The sequence below is a fragment of the Barbus barbus genome (assembly GCF_936440315.1).
Source record: "Barbus barbus genome assembly, chromosome: 16".
Classification (NCBI taxonomy): Eukaryota; Metazoa; Chordata; class Actinopteri; order Cypriniformes; family Cyprinidae; genus Barbus; species Barbus barbus.
Window position 1 is genome coordinate 26,438,973 of NC_136744.1, and position 25,058 is coordinate 26,464,030.

General features: G+C 36.6%; 1 protein-coding gene across 6 annotated transcripts in view; it reads right to left on the bottom strand.

Annotated features, from left to right (window-relative positions):
• Nucleotides 1-25,058, bottom strand: part of LOC306882375 (actin-binding LIM protein 1-like) — a 53,105-nt gene that overhangs the window by 23,920 nt on the left and 4,127 nt on the right. For all 6 annotated transcript variants that reach the window (XR_013785237.1, XR_013785238.1, XR_013785239.1 and 3 more), the window contains exons 2-9: nt 13,810-13,944; nt 7,692-7,875; nt 7,416-7,528; nt 6,241-6,367; nt 6,059-6,152; nt 3,010-3,097; nt 1,795-1,853; nt 489-566 (exon numbers count right to left, since the gene is read on the bottom strand). Coding sequence is in view for 2 of the 6 variants with exons in the window: in XM_079436952.1 (XP_079293078.1) it covers nt 489-566; nt 1,795-1,853; nt 3,010-3,097; nt 6,059-6,152; nt 6,241-6,367; nt 7,416-7,528; nt 7,692-7,875; nt 13,810-13,944 (878 nt within the window). In the remaining 4 variants the exon portion in view is untranslated. The remainder of the gene's footprint in view (nt 1-488; nt 567-1,794; nt 1,854-3,009; nt 3,098-6,058; nt 6,153-6,240; nt 6,368-7,415; nt 7,529-7,691; nt 7,876-13,809; nt 13,945-25,058) is intronic.

Consider the following 25,058-nt stretch of genomic DNA (forward strand, 5'->3'; position numbering starts at 1 on the left):
CTTCTATATGTTTTAACAGCCAGAAAACTACAAGATGTCTCGGCTAAGCCAATTTATAACACTAAAGTTCAATCAAATTTATGATAGTTATAGATATTTGAGAAATTAGCTTTAAAAAGCACTTTACCGTTTAAAACCTTGTTGTTTTTTACAATGCTTTTTGAAAGAAGTCTCTTGTGCTCACCAAGAGTGCTTTTATTTGATCAAAAATACAGTAAAAACAGTAATATTGTGAAATGCTATTACAATTTAAAATAACTGTTTTCTATTTGAACATATTGTAAAATGTAATTTATTCCTGTGATCCAAAGCTGAATTTTCCACATCATTACTTCAGTCTTCAATGTCACATGATCCTTTAGAAGTCATTCTAAAATGCTGATTTGCTGCTCAAGAAACATTTATAATCTTTATCAATGTTGAAAACAGTTGTGCTGCTTAATATTTTTGTGTAAATATATAACACTGTGATGAAGTGATGCACTTACATATATGGTGTGACCTGGTGAGCTAGGTATGCTTGAACCAGGTCTGGAACATATGCTCTCGGACGACGAGCGTGTCGGCTGCGGAACAAACACGGGTTTAGAACCAACAACCTATGTACAACATAAGCAATAAATAAAAAAACATCTGCATTTTCAGCTAAACAACTGGATGTTCATCACTCACGTGATTATTCAGTAAACCTGATAAATGTTGCATTAGCCTTTACCAGAAGAGTTATTTAGTGCGCATCACATGAGCCTAATGTAGTCTAACTTTTATACGTCAACACATTTTGTGACTGCTTGCACATGGCTGTAAAGAGATACATTATGATATCTTAAAATATTCATGGTATACTGGCCAATCAAGCTGCAGAAATTGAATCAGCTGATTAAGGCTAAGACTCATCATAAACAACAAAGAATGCACAACAAATCTGAAATGAGTGCGACAAAAATATATTATAAATACATAAATAAATCCTTAATATATATATATATATATATATATATAACATATTCAAATATAAATGTAAGAAAACTTTAACCTGCAAACAATGAAGGATAGGACTAAATGATGATAGCATCCTGGAAACAAACCTAAAAGAAATCATTCATTTGCTTTTCACATAATGAATGAGACTCTTCGATGGCAATTTCATGTTTCCGATGGCAGGAAATGCTTGAGGATCAAAATGCAAGTGCATCTGATATTACTCAGCATACTGAAATGCTGAAATGCTGAAATGCACCATGCGTGATTACAGCAGCTTAGCTTGATTTGAGGCCTGTTTGGCACAATAACAGAGGAACTGGACTAAACTATCTGTTCTGTAGCACTAGCGTCTGTGAGATGGAATAAACCAGATATTAATGATGGTTTATGGCTAAAACTGAGAGCAGGCGGTTAGAGTGCTGCAGTGTAGCTGCCAGTGAGGAGCACTGCATCCTGCCGCCTCCAGGATGCAGCACATGGTCATGCGATGCCATGGCGCAGCTAACAGGAGTACAGTACCTGCCTTTCTGTTTTGCTGAGGAGAGCTAGAGACGCAGGCAATAGCTGTGGAGGAAGACACAAGGGTTTGGCTGGACATCACACAAGATTGTGAAGCGCCTAGTCTATAGTGGTGTTCTGGGATGATTGAGCGACATGTCTACTTAAAAACAGCCAGAAGGAGAAAGCGCAACCTCTTAGCTAACAATATTATGTGTTTAATTTCAGAAAAGTGTTAGCAGAGAAGAACATACAGACAGCAACAACACAGGACACACATGCAAACACAGAATGACATGGAAAGGACTGTACCCGCTGTCTCTCCTCGCCTCTGGGTGAATGTTTACAGCTTGGATGCCAAACTGTTGATCCTGCATAAACAATGAAACAGATGGTAAAAATAATAAGTCGTGTCAATTGGGTCTATTTTTGACAACGCATCTAAAGCAGAACTGTAATTTTCTTTTTGTGGCATTTCTTCAGTCATTCTGCTAAAATGTAATAAAAAATAACTATATTTATATAACTATAAGGATGCAAAAGTGGCAGGAAAGACATAATTTGTATTATTTCACAAAATAGTTCTATTTCAAATGCACTTTTTATCATTTCTATTCATAAAAGAATCCTGAAAATAATGTAACACAAAAATATTAAGCAGCACAACTGTTTTTAACATCGATAATAATAAGAAATGGTTCTTTAGCATCAAATCAGCATATTAGAATGATTTCTGAAGGATCATGTGACACTGAAGACTGGAGTAACGATGCTGAAAATTCAGCTTTGCATCACAGGAATAAATTACATTTTATGATATATTTTAATAATTATAATAAATGTAGCCTAAGATAGCATAATATACTTCTTGCAAAAACATTTAAAAAATCAACCCCAAACTTTTAAATTCTATAGTGCATACAGAAGACAATACAATACAATATAAATAAATAGAAAATACATACATCATCTAAACTAAAAACAACTCTTTAGTCCCAGGCATTCAAGATTTATTTTTCAAAATCCATGTGCTCAGCTAAAACGATCCAGTGAAACTAGACAACAAAAACCTCACTGTAAACCAAAAAGAATAAATACTATTTTAATTTATCTGTCAGTATATTATTTGAATTCTAATTATAAGAAATGTATTTAGTTAATCATAGTCCAGCAATTAAATAGCATTTAAAATTAAAAAATATAAATAAATATTTATGACATTGACATTAATTAAATATCGATATCAAAGATAAAATTCAAGTGTTAAAAAAGCTCAGACCATCTTAACAACCTCGGACCAGTCAAGTCCAGAGCCACATGTCAAGCACAGCTGTGATGAAATTTTCTACAATTATTTACAGTGAATTTACATGATTACTTCATTATAGTGCTGATCACAATAGTTGACCAGGCCTGTTAAATCATAAAAAAAGGTTTTGACATTCTAGTTTTAGTAAAATGACAAAGGTGCAAGCATTCTGCAGAATAAATGTATTATATGTGGTGTCTGTAAAGGGTGAGACTCACCTTGCAGGTACATCTCCTCTCCTTCAGTAAACATCTGGTTACACCTGCTACAGCGAGCACAGCTGGGGTGGTAGTGCTTGTCCCCAGCCTGTGGAGAAACACACACTCAAACTGTATAACAGCTATTGCAGATAACCCAAACAGACTGTTACAGAGAAGCTGATGTTTTGCATGTATATCGTGTGAGACCGCACATATTTTATTCAAAAGAACCAACGAGCTTATCAAATATAATACAGAAGGGTTCACAGACTCTCTTTAAAGAGCTGTAAATAAAACAAAGATTACTGGAGTACATTTTACCAAAAAAAATTACATATTTTCACATTTAATTCAATGCTTAATTAATTTAACAATTGAATGATTAATGCACAATTAATGATTATTTCATGTTTAATTCACTTGCTGCTTCTGGAATTATTTCTGAAATGCACTAGTCATTTTTAACAACATTGTTTACCATTTAAAATCATTAATATGATTTATTTTACATTCATTAACAAAAATCAGTCTTGAGAGAGACTTACAGGTCCTGTACAGTATCTTGTGACCTCACCCATTTCACTCCTGAGCAGCGATACACAAACACATTCCATTGTAACAAACAGGAAAACAGTCACAAGTGTGATGAGAAAGGGAAACTGTCTCTCTCACAGCCAATCAGATTCAATTAGCTGGATGAAACTTCCTGTTGCTATACTGTGGAGTCTGCTGTGAGCCTGTTGTGAAACTAAAGACGGTTATCTGTGAGAGATCAGAAGTGTGTAACATGCTTTCGTGCTGCAGGTCTGTGTCACAATCAGTGTGTTTTGTTGAGAGACATACAGGAGTATGATTTGTGCTGTCAAGTGATAAATATACTGTTCATCAAACCAGCGATTCGTAAATGGTGGGCTAGGATTTCAAAAGGGGTCACGTGTCTGTTCTGAAAAATCTTAAAAAAGAAAAATAAGGAAATATGACCAGGACTACATTAAATACATAGATTACATCTATGCATTTATGTCATTAAATACATAGACATAGACCAGAACGTTTAATGCAGGAAATTAAGCAACTGAAAACGATGTAAACAAAATATTTCAATACTGTGTTGTGTTGTCACTTGATGGCTCATTCGATGAATGCAATTTTCTTTCCTGTGTTGACATATTTCCTATTCAAACAGGAAGTTGGACATATTCTGACAGGGTGTTGAAGTGTCTAAATGTTAGGATATCAAATTATTTGCTTAAGATTTTAAGCTACTTTCTGCTTAATGTTAATGCATTAGATTGGGTGCAGGTCAGGGTCAGAAATAAACTTTTTTATTAAGAAAATAACTTCTATGATGTTAACAGATGTACATTCTGATTTCAGTGAATTGCATTCATTTACTCAAAAGAAATGTGGTTATAATGCTGAACACTGCAAAAATGCATAAAAAGACATCTGATGCAACATGAGAAGATCTAAATTTAACGCTGCAATCGACACTTTGCATTTCATTTTTGACTTTATTTGCAACAGCCGGAATAGATTTGCTTTAATTGTGAAGGAGCATTTTTTGCTCCTTTTTTTAAATTTGTGGAGCATTTTTTCCTCAAGCCTCTGTTAATGTCCCTACTGTCACGGTGCACACAGCAGGGAGGGACGAGGAACACGCAGACAAGGATACAACTCAAAATATAACAATCTTTACTTCAAACAAGGCAGGGCAAGACAAGGCAAGGCTGAGACAGACAGGAACACCAGGGAGTAACGAGTAGACCAGACCAAAACTAACTGAACAGACAGGACTATAAATACATAGGATAATCATAGATAATTAGACAAGCACAGCTGGACAAAAATTAACTGATAATCACACTTAACAAGGACAGGAAACAACCAAATAAGGACACAAGAGGCGGGAACACATGACACACACGACAGAGGGCTGGCATAACTCCCCCCTCCCGGAAGGCGCGTCCCGCGCCGTAACAGTACCACCGGGGGGGTTCACTCTGGAGGCCCCTCAGGACACACACGGACAGGATACAGGATGGGGACCTCCAGAGCGAAACAGACAGATCGGCCACACGACAGAGGACTGACACCTACAAACAAATTGCACCAATATGTTTTGTGCATTTTCTAGAAAAAGAAACTGATCGTTTTAAATGTGTGCACATCTGTCCATTATGTTCACTGAAAAAAAGGTGTATAAAATATTTTCACTCATAAATAGCTAGTAAATTTCACAAAGAAACAGCAAGTAACATTGAATTAAACATGAAATTTTGAAGAAAGACCTAAATAGTGTTTTTATTGTAATGCATACTCAAGTAATGTTTCATTTACAACTTCAAAAAGTTTTTTTTACACTGTAGATGACCTCAAAGCCAGTGTTATTTTAGTATTATTTATATAATATTACAAGATTTATTTAATTAGCTTTTATTTGCAAAGTGCATTTCCAGTTTTAGTTTTAGTAATGCCATTTTAGTACTTCACCTTACTTATTTCAGCTAGCTGCCAAGTTTTCATTTAATATTTATATTTTATTTTATTTCAATTCTAAAAACTTTTTTTAATAGTTTTAGTTAACAATAACAACACTGCTCAAAGCTACAGACACAAACTAAAAGCCACAAAAAAAGTATTTCAAGGTGTCAGTTTGTTATCAGTCCAGGGGGGTATTCCAGAAAGCAGGTTATGTGACATACCTGGGTATGTTTGAGGATAAGCGAGCGGATAACCTCAGGTTTCGGTTCCAAAATTGGAGGTAACCTTCAGGATACACTTCATACAAAAATGGTGCTAAACAGCACCAACAGTGGTTCTTTGGCTCGTAAAGAACCTTTAAAGGGGCTTAACAGGTTCTCTGTACGGCAGTACAATAATCACCCCAAAGAACCGCTGAAGAACCATACAGGAGCTTAACTGGTTCTGGTAGCAGTGCTATATAGCACCTCAGTCATGCCAAAGAAAAAACATGCAAAAGTTCAGGGTTTAGCTGAAGATAAGTTAACTGTGCTTTCTGGAATACACTCCAGAACTCTGTGTGTGTGGGGGTTTTTTTCTATACCTCCAGGACTTTCCCGGTGATGAACTGCTGACATGCTTCACACTGCACTCCAAACAAGACCTGATAATCACGCTCACAGTAGGGGGCGCCATCTCTGCATACATACAGAAAACAAACCAATGCATACCGTCATCCATCATTTTGGATGGAACGCATGAATTTTGTGTATAAATGTGTCTTACTTGCTGATGTATTCTCCAGTCAATACCTTGGCACAGGCCTTACATTTAAAACAGCCCAAATGCCATTGACTCTCTAGAGCCAACAGAGCCTGACCGTTCTTAATATCTCTGCCACAGCCCGCGCAATCTGAAACACATACACAGAAAAACTCATCTGACACTCAGACTAACTCAACTGATGCTTTTTCCTGTAAAAAAACATCTTTGAATTCTGAAGTTTCACACAAACAACTCTTTTAGTGCAAAGACATTCAGACCATTTTTAGACTTGATCAGTATTTTGTGAACACAAAATCTATTAAGGGTCTTGATCTATTACATCAGGACAATTTTAAGAAGCAATAAAAATGATCTGTGGGGTATTTTTAGCTAAAACTTCACACATACGCTCTGGGGATATCAGAGACTTATTTTACATCTTGTAAAAAGGAGCATAATAGGTCCCCTTTAAACCTTGTAGATGAAAGAAGATCATTGGCTTTAGTAGTCGAGCTTAAAGGCTTAAGTGGAAATTAATATTAATTATTTATTATAGGTGGTGGATCCTGGCCAAAAAGCCCCAAATGCATGGAAAAGGGAACAAAGGGAGATGGAGGGTCTGAATAATTTACCATTTCACATGTATATCCATGCCAGAGGATCTCGAAGTGGCTTTACAGGATTTTATACAATCACTTTCTTTCCCATTAAGTTACTGTGTGGATGTGGAAGTTTGTACTTTTACTATAGTTAATGTACGCTGACGGTATGATTTATTTCTTTAACAGTTTAAATGTGCATTAAGGAAGTTGTGATTAAATAATCTGATTGATAATAATGCTTATGCATCAAAATTAAATAATGAGAAATGTTAGTATGATGAAATGTGGAAACAACTTCTTTATCCCTTCTGGTTAGACACTTTTGGTTTTAAATATAGTAAGATTTTACCTAAATAAAATAAATTTTAAAAAAGATTAAAAAAAAGAATTAAATAAGGAATTTACAATTTACAAACTTATTTACATATTTCACTAATGGGAATGAGCTTGGTTGGAAATGTTTTTAACTGTCATGAATAAAACAAGTTATTTTATCGAGATTTTGGGTTGAAATATGACCCTGACAATATGAATTTGACCGGTTATGTGACATTCACTCATATGAAGGTTTAGATGTGTGGTTCCTGCACTCACTGCTGGGTCCAACGACATCTTTGGTGGGTCCTGGAGACATGGGCTCTGCGCAGTACTGACACAGACAGTCCTTGCCATTAAACGTCACTCTGTCTCCAGCAGGAAATGGTCTCCTGTAGGTCATAAAATATACGATCACTGTTAAAACTCCTCTCAGTGTTGGACTTACCATAAACCACAATGACTGTATAATGTCCTGTGTGTGTCCATAGGCTCTTACTTGAAGATTGGTGTATGTGTGCGAGTATGTGTGTGTGAGTTTCCATAAGCTCTTACTTGCAGATTGTGCACACAAAGCATGTTGGGTGGTAGGTCTTGCCGAGCGCAGTCACCACCTCCCCCTCCACAAACTCTCCACAGATGTTACAGCGGGTGCCGTGGATGTGCTGGTAGTCCAGAGTGCACAGATATTCTCCATTCTTCATGAAGAATCCTCCCTGAGCCAGATCGCATCCACATACTAAAGCAAAACACAAACAAATGCATGCTTTTTATGAATTATGGCCAAAATGTTACAAGGGTGTAGAATTTAGTGGGGATGCTAGATACATGTCCCTACCAATATCCAGTGACTAGTCTCTGCATCTCTGATTTAAACTTCAGTAGCCAAAATAGCAGAGGAAATAAATGTGAACTTGAATAGTGTGCAGTATTGATCAAAAGTGTTCACTGAAGTTCCCGTGTGGCATTTTTTGTTGCAATAAAATGCTTAATTAAAATATAATTAAATTCAAGTTTATTTGTATAGCGCTTTTCATGATACAAATCGTTGCAAAGCAGCTTTACAGGAAATTAAGTTTCAACAATATATTTAGTAGTAGCTTATCGGTGGTGACTGTCAAGTTGATGTGCATATGGTAGAAATGTACGGTTAAATCAGGTAATGACGTGTGGCACAAACACTATTAACAGCAATGATTATATGTTGCAATCAAACTTATAGCAGAATTTGGTAGTTCTATGTGTTGTTTCAGTGTTGGCATCATCTGAGGTCCTCTAATGGGTTCTCATCATCTCTTCTCAGGTGTTCGGTCATCTCAGATCTTTAAGGGTTGGATCCAAAATATATGCAAGTAAATACTGCTTTTTATTACTGTTTTTGGACAATATTCCCTGAATATTTTAACTAAAATATAGGTAAAATATTCAGGGCATATGGAGTATTTTAGTTCTTACATGAAAACTTTTAAATGCAATTGCTGTTTAGCCAAAATTATGGTTTCTATAAATGAATAAAAAGCACCCTTTGAAGTTGGTTCAGTGCACAAAGATCAAAGTACATAAATATAGAAATACACTCACCTGCCACTTTATTAGGTACACCTGTTCAATTCTTTGGTAACACATATTGCTATTCAGCGAATCACATGACAGCAACTCAGTGCATTTAGGCATCTAGATGTGGTGAAGACGACTTGCTGAAGTTCAAACCGAGCATCAGAATGGAGAAGAAAGGGGATTTAAGTGACTTTGAACGTGGAATGGTGTTGGTGCCAGACGGGCTTGTCTTAGTATTTCAAAAACTGCTGATCTACTGGGATTTTCACGCACAACCATCTCTAGGGTTTACAGAGAATGGTACGAAAAAGAGAAAATATCCAGTGAGCGGCAGTTGTGTGGACGAAAATGCCTTGTTGATGTCAGAGGAGAATGGGCAGACTGGTTAGAGATGATAGAAAGGCAACAGTAACTCAAATAACCACTCTTTACAATCAAGGTATGCAGAATACCATCTGAACGCACAACACGTCGAACCCTGAAGCAGATGGGCTACAGCAGCAGAAGACCACACCGGGTGCCACTCCTGTCAGCTAAGAACAGGAAACTGAGCCTACAATTCGCACAGACTTTTGATAACAGAAGATTGGAAAAACGTTACCTGGTCTGATGAGTCTTGATTTCTGCTGCAACATTCAGATGGTAGGGTCAGAATTTGGCATAAAGAACACGAAAGCATGGATCCCATCTTCTGATGGCTACTTCCAGCAGGATAATGCACCATGTTACAAAGCTCAAATCATCTCAGACTGGTTTCTTGAACATGACAATGAGTTCACTTTACTCAAGTGTCCTCCACAGCCACCAGATCTCAATCCAATAGAGCACCTTTGGGATGTGATGGAACGGGAGATTCGCATCATGGATGTGCAGCCGACAAATCTGCAGCAACTGCGTGATGCTATCATGTCAATATGGACCAAAATCTCTGAGGAATGTTTCCAACACCTTGTTGAATCTATGCCACGAAGAATTAAGGCAGTTCTGAAGGCAAAAGGGGGTCCAACCCGGTACTAGCAAGGTGTACCTAATAAAGTGGCCAGCGAGTTTATATCTTAATGATACTCTCTCTCTCTATCTATCTATATTATTTTTTATTATTATAATTTTTTTAATATAGCCCCAGTCCTAACTAATTTTTCAAAAAAGTCACAAAGACTTGGAACAACAGCCGGTGAACAAATTATGACAATGATTTGGGGGTGAACCTTGACTTTGCAAAGGATATAATGGTTTCTTTATCATGCATTTCTGTTCTTGTAACAGGATAATGCAGTATAATTGGCTCACTAGAAATAGCAACTGTAAGAATAAACCTCAGTGGAGGACAATGGCCATACCATGATCTTGAGAAAACATAATAGTCAGAAAACCTTGAAATGTCTAATCTGAACCCACAGGCTATCTGAAATATTAAGAGCTCATTGTGTTTCATTTTAAGATCTTAAGAGCTCATTTAGCCACTTTCTGTTTGGAGTCTGGTTTTACAAAACACAAAAACAATACTGAGGTAACCATCTTTCATGGCTTTCCGCACCTCATTCTAGGTCCCTGTGGGGAGACTCAAGGCCGTGACCAATGCAGCGTGTGATTTACAGAGAGAACGAGGAGCTGAAGTATAATGAACGTGTACAATGTGTACGTAGCATGCAGGAGAGCTCTGCAGTGCTGTTATGTAACTGACTTCAGTGTTTCTCATAGCCTTCTACACCATCCGCTCCGATAAAATGAGATTAGGCACTGAGAAACTTCTGCAGGGGCCGTATGAGGACAACTCAACCCCATGGTAGTTTCACAGATCATGTGAGTGAAATATGACTTATAAATATGCAAATTAAATGTATTATTTGAATACTAAAACTGAATAACATACTATTTACTATAGAAAAGGGTAATGTAGCTTTAATCCAAGTAAAAGGGTCTAAGAGCAAAAAAAGACACTAAAATATTCATCCCAGCATCCCTAAGTTAACCTGAACCAAAAAAAGCACCAAAAACCAATATCAGTCTGTTAGGGACTAAACAATATGACAGCATGTCCTTTGAAAATGTGGAAATCATCACGGAATCATTTGATCTGATGAATTAATGAATATGTGATGGCCTTGATAACAACGTCCTCTGACACATTTCCTACAAGCCGACTTTCATCTCTGGACGACCCAGACACAAAAGAATTCATTAACTCCAAGATTCAGATTTGAAACTTTTATTCATTCTGAGCTGATAGTTTTAGTTTTAACTTTAAAATTATATGCATTTTTTAGAAATTTAAGAATAAAAACAATAATAAACTTTTAAAAACAGATATGCAATTGGAAAACTGAAATATGTTCATGTGTTAAAAAAATATTTAAAATGAACTTTTTGTTCTCCAAGAACCACTTTCTTAAAAGGAATAGTTCACCCAAAAATGAACATTTCCTGAAAGTTCACTCACCCTCAGGCCATCCAAGATGAAGATGAGTGTATTTCGTCATTTGAACGGATTTGGAGAAATTAAGCAATACATCACTTGCTCACCAATGGATCCTATGCAGTGAATGGGTGCCGTCAGAATGAGAGTCCAAACAGCTGATAAAAACATCACAATAATCCACAAGTAACCCAGACCATCAATTAACATCTTGTGAAGTGAAAAAAAAGATAAATACATTTTTAACTTCCTCACTAGCACCCGGCCACAGAGGAAGTCCTCTCTCCATAATTTTGCTTTCTCCAGTGAAAAAGTATCTTCTGAATAAGTAGAGAAATAAACAAAGATCAAACTCTATTCACAAGTGAAAACAGTCCAAAACTGTTCTAAACAAATATTTTGGTGTTCGAGAATAACAGAGGATGGACTTTTTCACTGGAGAAAGCAATATTATGGATTATGAACTCGCATTTCAGCCAGAAGAGACTGTGTAAAGTTAAAATGCTTTAATGATGTATTTTGTCTTACAAACATGCAGCTTTTCCCTTCACGAGATGTTAATTGATGGACTGGAGTCAAATGGATTACTTATGGATTATTGCAATGTTTTTATCAGCTGTTTGGACTCTCATTCTGACGGCACCCATTCACTGCAGAGGATCCAATGGTGAGCAAGTGATGTAACACTAAATTTCTCCAAATCTGTTGAGATTATAAAAATAAACACAGACATCTTGAATGGTCTAAAGGTGAGTCAATTTGACGTTAACTATTCCTTTAATACACATTGGTCTTATTGTACATAATGTGTCACATTATGGAAGTAAAGCAGGTTGTATGCCTACAAATGAAGAACAGAATGATCTTGTCGTCTTTATCCTGCTCTGAAGTGATGAGATGATTAGATAAACTGATTATTATTATACAGATTTACAGTAAAGATGGCATAATCCCTGAGGGTGTTGAACACAAAGTAGATGATTAGCTCTTACACTGATTATCTGCTCAGATTACGACACGTCATGTTCAAATTCAACTCCAATTTCAGTGCAGTCTGATCAAGAGTCGGCACAAAAGATTTTAATATCTCATTATCACCTTGCATATTTATAATTTAAGAACTGTTAAATCCCAAGTTCAAAAATAGGTCTGCTGAGTCACTCTTTCGATCGCTTCCTCAGTCAATGTCATTGTCTCTGTCTGTGATTTATTTAGAGGCCAGTGAGGTCAGAGGTCAGAGAATGACATGAACTCAGTCCTGTGTGAGGAAAAAAGGGCTGGGTGAGGTATTAAATATTCAACATACTGTAAATGTGAGATCTTTCTGTCCTAACCCTAAATGTACAAACTTTGACCTGTAGTGTATATACTGTATGTACAAGGCTCTTTCCATTAATTAATCGCCAAAAAATGGTCATGTGCCACATAGATGTGACTGTGTCAGTCAGCTTCGCTTGTTCTCACAGAGCAGATCTTACATTATAATGCTGTTCTCTCTAATTGAAGTGGGACAGCGGGACAGAGGGAAAGTCTCTAGGTTAATTGGATCACAGCTCAGGCACGATTTACTTTGCAATGTAGGACTTTATTATATCCAGGTCTATACGTGACTCAAGTGTTGATGACAAAATAGTCAAAGCATCTTGAGTGTTTTGTTAAAAGCAGATGGATTTGTTGGGGTTACTATAGTGACGTGGTAAATCAATAAGGTAGTCTGAAGTCACCCAATGATCCTTGTTAAAAAAAAAAAAAAAAGTTATGTTAAATATATATATATTTCAAAGTCATATAAGCCTTATGATATGAAATTAGCATTACACAATGATTTCAGTAGTCCATAAATGAATAAAAAAACAAGTTCATAAAATATACTTATTATTTTTTTTTTTATATAAAACTTTTAGGTTAAACTGTACATAAAAAGTGTATACTGTACGTTCTAGTTTTTTATTTTATCATTCAACAACTTAACCCTCTAAAAAATATAATAATTACAATGTTTAAATTAGTTATAGAAAAAAAATTCAAGTTCATGTTATCTACTGTCATTTAAAGTGTGACTGTTGTTGGTAACCTCACCTGTCCATACAGAGGTAATGCTATGTTGACTACAAATTCAAGTGGGTCAGGTATATTTGTAAGATTTATCGTAGATTCTGAGAAACACATTCTAAATAGGTCAAGCTGGAGCTCATCTATAACAGTTACAGAGTGATCCTGAATTCTGGCAGGAGAGTTGAGTCATAGGAGACGTACACAAGAGGTGTTAGACAGCTTTCAGAAACATTTATAGAAAAAACTCAGCAAACCAGAACTTACAGAATGTCAGACAGGGAGGATTGAATATGCAACCAAATGCACAAAACCTACTTAACATTTTTCAGTAAAATCAAAAGCAAATTAATTTCTCATGCTTTTCTTTTGATTTTGTGCATGGTAAAATATGACCCAGACATGTTATTAAATTGTTGTGCACTGAGTTAAAAAGCTATAAAATAGACAACAGTAAAAGTCCAGTATATACCACTCCTTTTGTGAAGAGTGAAGACTAATATATTCTGTCTCTGAATATTTCGTACATATGATTCTAATGTACATCATTTCCTCATTCAGCATTTGGCTTCATGGCACTGAATGTCTCCAATGTATGTAACAGGGACAGACGGTTTGTATATGTGCATAAGACATTCATTCACTCACCTTTGCATGTGAAGCACTTGATGTGGAAGTGTTTGGCCTGCACTCGTAACACCTCTCCCTTGCACACCTCCCCACATTTAGCACAGCGTATCAAAGGCTTCTCCGTCTGGTGGTGAGCTTCCTGTGTATGGGCCACTGTACAGAAAGAACACGTTTTGTCACTGACTGTACTAGTACTTACAGAGTGACAGCGCAAGTATGTGTGGAATATGAGAAGCTTGTGCAGAGCTATTGAATGTGAAATACAATATTACATTCAGTAACATAGTCCACTTTGACCTGCATTACAAAGTCAAGCTTAAGTACACTACTGTGCAAGGTTTAAGGTCTTTTTTTTTCTGGAAAAGATGCGTTAAAATGATGAAAAGTGGCAGTAAAGACATTTATAATGATTTAAAAATATACAAACATTACATTTCAACAATGTACTTTTGAACTTTTTATTCATCAAAGAATCCTGAAAAAAAGCACAGTTTCCACAAAAATATTAAGCAGGACAACTTATCCAATATTGCAAAATCAGCATATTAGAATATTTCTGAAGGATCATGTGACTCTGAAGACTGGAGTAATGATGCTGAAAATTCAGCTTTGCATCACAGGAATAAATTACATTAAAATATATATATTTAAATAGAAAACAGTTATTTGAAATTGTAATAATATTTCACAATATTACTGTTTTTACTGTATTTATGATCAAATAAATGCAGCCTTGGTGAGCAAGAGAAACATTTCAAAAACATTAAAAAGAATCTTACCACAAACTTCTGGGTAGTATTACTGCACCTTAAAATCATCATGAAAAGGCTGTAAACTGGACATTCAACAAGAATTGAAATTACAAACTGTGCTGAAAACATAAAAAAGTCACAAGACTGTATAAATGCATGTCTCTGCCTCTGTCCCAGATCCTGTACTGTCAAATATCTCTTTCAAAAATACCACCAAATCACCTCAGATCTCCACAAAACCTGATTATCAATTGTGCATTGAGACGTACTGCACGATTCCTCATTCCCCTGGAGAAAGAGTTCAGCACAGACTGAAGCACACAAAGTATTTACTATTGTTTTCCATTTGTTTTGCATTAGTTTGAGCAGCACTTTATCCAAAACATCCTCTACTATTGCGATCCTCTATTTGTCAAAGTTCTTCATTGCCATTGATGGTTTCATGAAGAACCTTTAAGATCCATGGAATCTTTCCATTCCACAAAATGTTCTTTATAGTTTTCATATTGTTAAAATTCACTATAGAAAAGTCATTTTTAAGAACTGTTCACTGATAGGTTATTTGGAGAACCCAAAATGGTTCTTATGGTGAAAACCCCCATCTGGAGGCTTTATTTTAAAGTGTACTCCATTCTAACCCATAATTCCCTCTCTCAGCTCTGTCTACACTAATCCAGGAGGAGCGACTGATTCTGTCCCAGAGTGTTGAGCATCAAACACAGACAGTCCCTGCGCTGCCGAATCACCATCACAGGCAAGGGCTGGATGTGTGTGCATGTGCACCAGTGCATGTGTGCTGGATTGTACGAGTCTTCGCAGAAGCAGACTTTTTTCATACATATTTATGAGGCTTTCTTTCCCTGCCCCCTTTCCACACCCTCTCCACCCTCCCGTCCCAGGCCAAACAAAGCACTGGAAAGTGAGATCAGAGCCGTATCTCTCACTGCCAGAGCTAAAGCACAATTATTCTCTAAACATATTCAGTATTCATGAAAATATCAATGAAATTGCATTTAAAAACATGAAAAACGGGAATTTTCTCAATTCTCAATGAAGTCCAAATTGTTTCCTTGCTTTTATGAGATTAAAACAAGATTTGAGTGGTGCTTGCTCATGCAAAATTCACTGACATGATGCTCTGGTTGGTTGCTAGGGCATTGCTTTTATTTATTTATTTGACTATATTAGTAGGACAGTGTAGAAGTGACAGGAAGCGAAGTGGGAGAGAGAGAGAGAGAGAGAGAGAGAGAGTGGGCGGGATCAGGAAAGGTCCTCGAGCTGGGATTCGAACTCGGGACACCCATAGTGCAATGGTGCTATATGTTGGTGCTGCCCACAAGGTTATCGGAGCCAACTGCTAGGTTATTTCTCAGAGGTTTCTAGGTTGATTCTTATTTGCCACCAAAAAATATTAATCAGAGGTATGAAAACTGAAAAAGTCTAAAAACTGACTCCAATAGTCTGTTTTATTTACTTTATTATTTAACTTCGAAATTCCGTGTGTGTGTGCATATATATATATATATATCTAACCATGAAAAATGAAATGTCTTATTATTATCAATGTGCTGGTTTAGGGAAACAAGTAAAAAATTTTCAGGATTCTTTGATGAATAGAAAATTCAAAAGAACATCATTTATTTGAAATAGAAATCTTTTGCAACATTATAAATGTCTTTACTGTCACTTTTGATCAATTTAATGTATCCTTGCGAATAAAAAAGTATTCATTTCTTAAAAAGACTCCTAAAATTCTACTAGAAAAAAAAAATTAACAGTAGTTCCCTTATGCTGTATGGTAAAAAGACTGTAGTTGACCTAATGTAATTTCACAGTAAAATATTGTTAAATGTACAATTTTTGGAAGTGAAAATGTGATGATCCAGTGTGTGTTCCCAAAAAACAGGTCATCTTATAATTTACACATAGATATTCTGATCTCTAGATAAGACCCAGGTCCTTATGGAAGCCTATAAAAAATAAATGACTCACTAATGTAAAAAATTGCACTGATGGGTTCCACATGTTTAGTAGTAATAATGCAGGAGAGTAGATGACAGCTACTGCACTTCCAGTACTTCATTTAAACTCTTTACAGAACAATTCCTCCACACAAGCAGGCATTTATGCTGATTAAGCTCTGAAGTGGCACAAGATTAAGTGGGCTGGTCAGAAGAGTTAACCTCCAGCTCTGAGAGCCCAGCAGTACTGATATTACATCAGCATCACTACAGCCGACTGACTCGCTCTACTGACTACAGACAGCTGCCTTCACTGGGATGAAACCAGATTAGTATATGATAGGGAAAGCAGTTCATTTCAAAAGAGTTTTGCACTAGCATTTTGCCAAACTAACAACACAATACTCTAATAACTAGAGAAACACACAGAACACACAACGATCAATACATTTGCAAGATTCATCTATCATTTTAGATTTATTTGTTTCCCTGCAAGCTCAGTAAAGTTATTGGATTGGCTTCTCATGAAGGGTACATGCAATTCCATCTTAGAATTTTACCAAAAATACCATGCCATTAACATTACATTTACCATATTTACCTTAAATTCCAAACTCAAACTTTTTTGGTAAGAATTTAATGTTTTTGAAAAAAAAATCTTGTATGCTCACCAAGGAAGGCTATATATTTATTTAAACAAAATACTATAAAAACAGCAGTACTGAGAAATAGCTTATTTCTATTTTAATATCTAATTTAATCCTGTGAGGCAAAGCTGAATTTTCAACATCATGTGACACTCCAGTCTTCAGTGTCACATGATCCTTCATAAATCATTCTAATATGCTGATTTGACGATTATCAATGTTGAACAGCATTTATTTGAATTGTTTTTTTTGTTGTTGATCAATTTAATGCATCCTTCAAAAAACAAACAAAAAATATAATTATAACTGCTTCTATATAATTATGCTTATTATAATTACTGCTGATTATGGTGGAGATGTTTTGTTTGTTGTGTATCAAACGTGGTAGAAACTAACCAAATTAAATGCCACCATGGGCACCAAGTGCAAAATAAAAGAAAAGAAAAGAAATATAAATAACTATTTTATTATAAATAACATATTACTTTTACATGGTGATTTTATATGACAATTTTAGCACAGTGTTTGCTTGTCACTTTATGTATAAAAATATAAATCCCTAAGCATAAGCACTTGGCAAGATATTTTTATGCCAGCAACCCAATACTATAGTATCATATTATTACATATAATCAAATTACCTTTGATATTAATGAGTTAAAAGGAAAGAGCTAAATATATTCTCAAATAAATCAATAACAAAAGGCTATAAGGATATAAATAAAGGACAAATCTTAACATAATTAACTTGGTTACAGGAGTACATTTTTAATTCAAGTGTACCTATACATGTGTATGCATACAAATATAAATTTTACACTTGCAGTGTTCAGTATTGAAAAAAAAAGACTGTAATAAATGCCCCATTTATATTCATTAGTCAGTGCTGGAAATGAACCTAAACACTGCGTCTCTGCAGATGAACTGCAGCAGGGATGAGACGTCTTTAAAGAGACACCCTAAAAGCGAAAGAGGCCACTGCAGGCGAGACACAACAATGGCATCTACCTTCCTGTGAGCATTGCTATGGCGACGGCTGCAGGCTGCACGTGTCTACCTCACGCTTCTGCGTCCCGAAACAACGGAGTCGTGCCGCAAACTCAGATTAAATAACCCCACAACCAACTGACCGTCAGCTCCGATCCAATAACCTGCAGACCTGACAAGTACGACTGCAGCACACAGCGACTCTTTCTCTTACATAACAGTTCCTGTGATTCAGACAGCACATGGTGCAACCTGGACATAAACTAGGAATATCAACCTGTGTTGAACCAATACAGCATCAGAATCACCTTAAACAAGAAGTGGGATCAATCCAGCATTTCTGCAGATGAAGAACAGCATGTGATCCTCAAGATTCATTTCTGATAAACCTCTTGAAATGTATAAAAGTGACTATTTACTCTTAAAAGTGTGCATCGTGACCACATTGAGATATATAGATGGTCAGTAACTCTCACCAAAACACACACACACACTGTCAATTACCTTTCTTCTTGACCATGACCATCGGCGATAAGTGCAGATGAATCAATAATCAGCAGCGATAAAGTCGTATCCAGTGGGATGAGAAATGCAGCATCCAAATAGCTGAGCAAAAAATCTAATACGGATGAATAAGAGGAAAACGTGAATGACAGAAAGCTGAACGTGTCCTATAACAGAGGCAGGCGGGTGCGTGCCTGCTCCCCTGTACCCCTCTGTTTCCTCCTCCTGTCGCCCCCACCCTCCCTCCATCCATCCATCCCTCCCTCCGTCCCATCCCCCTTTCTGTCTCATTAATCTGAGGTCTCACCCATCTTCCTCTGCAGTCTAGAAGTTACCGGCTCTGTCAAGCAGTAGCTGCCACTTTGGCTTGATTAAACTAAAAACAAGCATTATACAGATCAAGTGGTTCAGGGTTAATATATATGTTAGCTGACAATTAATGGGTAAAACCTAGTGTTTTGAAGGATAATAGCACAGATTGGTAAATATTTAAAAGAGTCATCTAATGATTATTTTCCTAAATATGCATGACAAGATTTTTTTGGTAGATAAAGTATACACTGAATGACATTTTTTTTCTGTAAATTGTGGTAAAAATGTATGACAATAGCTATTTTGTGCTTAGAAAAAATTTAATTAACCAGGACATATGCTAATGTACAGATTGAATAATAATAAAGCTGTATTTAACTTTTATTGGTTTGATGCTTGTAAATACCCTTTTGGTCTTTGACACACACACACACACACAATAAAAAATATTTAAAAATTGATCAAAAACTGAATACAAATCACACTCTTGTAACACCAAACCAGCAGAGGGAGCCCTCACCCGAGTACTGACTGCACGCCGCTCCCTCTGCTTTCACTTCCTGTTTGATGACCTTATAAGCCGGATAATGAGCACATGGCAGACGGCGAAGTATTGCCAGTTTACCTGCCTTACCGAGCGTTCTCTATTGTTGTTTCTGACCTCATCATAGACTGATTTAGTGCATTGCTAACACATTTCTTCTTGTGAAAATAATTTGGAAGCATTTGTTTTGGTACACTAACAAGACAACATGCAGTTCTGAATCCAATTTAGATCTTAAAATTGTTTCACATGCGTCAAACTCACAGCAATTTGCTCAAATGACTATGCAAAAGCACTGCACTATTAAATAATTATGACTCACTGTTATTTACATAAGAGCATTTTCATTGATTAGTCATCCCATTAACTTTCCCAATAACACCGCTGCAAGACTGCACACTTACAGTGTGTCTCTGCCCTTCTCAGATGACCCTGTAAAAGCTCTTAGCTCTCCGCTGTATGTCAGGAAATAAAGTCCTCTCATTGGGCCAAGCAGATCTATACGGTAGATTCTGGAAAGCAAGGCTGAGGAAAATGCGATTTGATAATAAATCGACAAATATGTAGTTACAGGCCTTTTGCAGATGATTTCTAGCTAGATGGTGTGCAATGCAATGAAAGAAAGGTTACAATAGTTGCTTTTCGACTACTTTTAACTTACAATGTAAAACAATAAAAGATTTAACTAAGCGCCTGTTGTTGTTTCATTATCTCCATTATCTACAAGAAACAATGGCAATGGGAACAGACAGTTCAAATGTTTGGGGTCGGTAAGATATTTGTATGTTTTTTAAAGAAGTATTATGCTTTTCAAGGCTGCATTTATTTGATCAAAAATACAGTAAAACTGTAATATTTACAATTTTATTATTACCATACGAAATGATGGTTTTCTGTTTGAATAGTTTTAAAATGCAATTTATTCCCGTGATGGGAAGCTGAATTTTCAGCATCACCAGTCTCAGGATTTTTCAGAATTCATTACAATATGCTAATTTTATTTTCATTCATTTACATTTTTACTTTGTCAATGTTGAAAACTGTTGTGTTGTGAAAATATTTTTGTGGAAACTGATACGTTTTTACTTTTACTTTTATTCAGGTTTCTCTGATTAATTAAGACTGCATTTATTTAAAATAGAAATCTTTTGCATTATAAATGTCATTACTGTCATTTTGATCAATTTAATGCATACTTGCTGAATAACAGTATTCTTTTTTTAAAGGGGACCTATTATGCAAAAATCACTTTTATAAGGTGTTTGAACACAATTGTGTGGCCGCAGTGTGTGAAAACAACCAGCCTATAATGTTAAAAATCCACCAACTAATTTTTTTTTATAAAACCAATAAATCATAAACAGTCTCTCCAAACGAGCTGTTTCAGATTCTCCCTCTGTGCATGTCACCGAGGGGAACAAGTCCCACCCATTTGTGACGCCCTCTGCCCTATTAGCATAAACACAGCCCTGAGTGAGAAGCTGCGGTCCGCCATTACTGGAGATATACTGTATATAATGTCAGCGCCAAAGAGGCTTTACAAGTGTTGTGTTTTGGGATGCACTAATGAACATAGAAGTCGCCATAATCTCCCCTCATCTGAGCCGAGGACACTGTGGTTAAATTTAATTTTCGAAGGAAATATCCAGGAAAAAAAATCGGTAACATCCCCCATAAGGGGGCAGTCGTGGCCTAATGGATAGAGAGTTGGACTTGTAACTTGAAGGTCGTAGGATCGAGTCTCAGGTCCAGCAGGGATTGTAGGTGGGTGGAGTGAATAACCAAAACTCTCTCCACCCTCAATACCACGACTGAGGTGAGACCCTTGAGCAAGGCACCGAACCCCCAACTGCTCCCCGGGCGCCGCAGCATTGGCTGCCCACTGCTCCGGCCCCGGGTGTATGTTCACTACTGTATGTACACTTGGATGGGTTAAATGCAGAGCACAAATTCCGAGTATGGGTCACCATACTTGGCCACATACCACTTCCCTTTTCCCTTTCCCATATGTTTAGGAATTAATACCAATGCTTCATGCACGAACATCAGCTCCAGACAAAGTAAGTATCATGCGTTTGTTTTCCAAATTGCCTTTCTGAAAGAGCTTCTTGGAACTCTGTAAGGCTAATGATTGTCTCTGTGTGTTTTCACTGATGCTGCCTTCAAGTGCTATCAGAATGGTCGTGAGTAGGAATGTGATAGTTAAAAGTTGCATATGAAAGCAATGTGAGTCGATCGCTTGAAGTTGTCGAGCTCATAATCTGAAGTGGGACTTATAAAGTTTGTAATAGCATAAGACCAGCTATGTTGTTATTTTTATCCCGCCGTGCTCCCCGTCTGTGTAATTCATAAACGCGAATTTATTATGCACAGTATAATCAGATGACCGACTTTGAAACCGAGTAGTTTTCTGTAAAGATAACAGACTTATATTAATAGTGGAATGTTTATTTACAAAGACTAGCACTGCGGAGCTGGAGCTCTTGAATCAGAATCAGAATCAGAATCAGAAACTTTATTGCCATTGTCTGCAAACACAATTCACAAACTAGGAACTTGCTTCGGTGACAGAGTGCAACATAAAAACACTGAATAATAATAATAATTTACGAAGTAAAAATCTTCCTATTTTAAAAAGCATATAAAAAATGACTTATTTAAAGTGACTAATGTTATAAAAGTGACCAACTGATGCAAATGTTATAAAATGTCCAGCTCAGTACAGATGTTATGTAGTGTCCAGCTCAACAATTGTTATAAAGTGTTCATGAGACCAACGGCAGAGGGGAAAAAACTGTTCTTATGGCGAGAGGTTCTGGTCCGAATGGACCGTAACCTTCTGCCAGAGGGAAGTGGCTCAAATAGTCCATGTCCAGGGTGAGAAGAGTCAGCTGCTATCTCCACCCTCTTCAACGGGAGCAACAGCTCACTCGCATTTAAACCAACACACTCAAAACAGCGCGTTTTTGCTCATACCCTAAAAGTGAAAAATTTATCTGTTGGGTATATTGAGCTAAAACTTCACATATACGCTCTGGGGACATCAGAGACTGTAAAAAGGGGCATAATAGGTCCCCTTTAAATAATAAAAATAAATAAATAAAAAAAAAATCTTATGGACCCCCAAATTTTGAACACAGCAGAATAAGTAAAAGATACCTTCCTTAAGAAAATCAAAATTAAGTTCCATTTCCACAGGCCACAGATCAGTATGTATAAATCTTTCCAACAGCAAATCCCAATAAATCCAAAGACTGAGGAAATCTGACATGCTGGATTTGACTGATGGTTGTCATGTAATATTAAAGCCTTTTTGGTTGCCTCAAGCATACTTGAAGAAGTTTACAGTTACTGTACATAAAACTTAAACTCATTTTCATCAGCAATAACAGTCATTTTTGACATCCATGTAGTGATTAATACATTGCATAATGTTCTTTCCTCTTCATCCACACACCCACAAAAGTTTTATGCGTCAAGATGTTTCCTGGCACTATAGATGGGAACTACCTCTTGATTAGCATAATTAATTACTTCCATCCCATTAACAGCACGCAATCCCTTTTTAGCAATAGAGACATTCACTTTCATAATCTGCTTTAGCACACTTACAACCAGTGGAATCTCACAGCACAGAGCACCACTAACACGAGCAAAGCATTTCTACTGAACGGAAAAGGGTTGACCAGCCACTAAACATCTGTTTGGGCAAGGTGATCTCATTTGTATGCATATGCAAATTGTACTTGTCAGTGTCTTTCCGAATGTTCAAAAATGCACAATGAACAATGTCAGTATGGACTGTATTGACAATATATATAACCTCTCACATTTGTACAACTTTTAAAATTCTGTCAGAGTCAAGAACTTTTTATGGGTTTCATACACATGTATATGTATATATGTGTGTGTGTAAAGATTTTCGACTATCTATTGCGGTTACATGTTGCTGTTACTTGGTCACGAAAACTTTTTTAAGAATATTTGCATAAAAGAATATCCTGCACATTTAAGGATTACGGTTTTAAAACAAGTGATTTTAAACCACTGAAATGCAATCAGCAGTGAAAGAGAACTCATTTTGGAGTATTCGGAGCACGGGAGTATTGAACAAAGTTATGTTCGCCGCTTTATAGGCCTTGAACTGTTAAGTACACACACACTTGTATGTCAAAAATACCTGTTTTTGCAAGTGTCCTCGTAATCAGTAATTTAGGTCGCAAGTGAAAGGAAACAGCTGAGAAAGAAAACACATATGTAACAGTATTTTGGATCTGTTCAGCTCTTAAAGTGACAGCAATCTAATATTCCTGCTGTCTGTCATTCATGTTAAAGTGCCCCTATTATGGGTTATGAAAGGTTAATATTTATAGTAGTCCCCAACAACAGGTTGACATGCATACAAGGACAAAAACACTTTCATTTTCTTATAATATGCATTTATTTTTACCTTATTTGCTCAATGACTCCCAAACGGTTTGTTCAACGATTCATTTTTCCAAACCCCTCTTTTGCCTGACGCTAATCTGCAGTGATTGGTCGATTTCATTTAAAGCAGTGTTTGTGAGCAGCAGAGCTGCTTTGTGTACAGCCATTACCGGGGAAACAGATCTTTTTAACGCTCCAAAAGCGGCACCTAGTGGCAAAGAATGAATTAGCATTTTCATTCAGACCAACGCTAAAATCAAGTTCCCCAGGTCTGCGCGCAATAAGTGGGCGGCCAATATGCTAATGTTTCATGCTGACATCAACACGAAACAGCTTGGGATTTTTTATTAAAATGACTCGTTTCAATGATTCAGAGTCGACGCTTTCTTTTGAGAGACAAGAAACTTTATACACGGTGCACTTTCAGATGTAAAACTTTGCAGGATGTTTTCATTCACTTAGCGCTGTGCATAAAAGGTCATTTTCAAAAATCCATAATAGGGACACTTTAATCAAACAACAAAAGAGAGAAAATCTCTCACTGCTCTTGACTAAATCACTTTTGTAACTTTAATAAGAAATACATTTATATTTACCAATGCATTTGTGCTAGAAACACACTTTGCATGCAAATATATGAAATGAAATCATGTTGGAGGCAAAGACACAACATAACTAGACAAGACAATTACCAATTACCACAATTATCAACTAAACTGGACAATTATCATTGCTCAGTTGCTCATTGGACTAAATTTGACTGATTTCTGGAGCACAACGAATTGAAATGATATTCAGCTATTTCCATAACTGTTCATACCAGGTAATAGTCTTCAGGGTTGATGAACGGCAGATGTTGCATCACAGACTCTTTCGGGACGAGGTACAGCACTTCTGCCACATGTCCATCCTCTATGACAGATATGCGTTTGACAGAGTTTGTGCGTTTGATCCGGGTGCGATCCACTTGCTGACTGCATCCAGATCCGCAGAGTTTCCCCAGGCTGTTCAAAGTAGGAAGGGAAGGAATGGCGGCGGGGCCTCAGAATTCTCAATTAGGCTTCAAAACTAGACAAAAATGCTTTAGGAATTTGTCTTCTCCACAATAGACTCAGTATCCAGGCTAAACGAT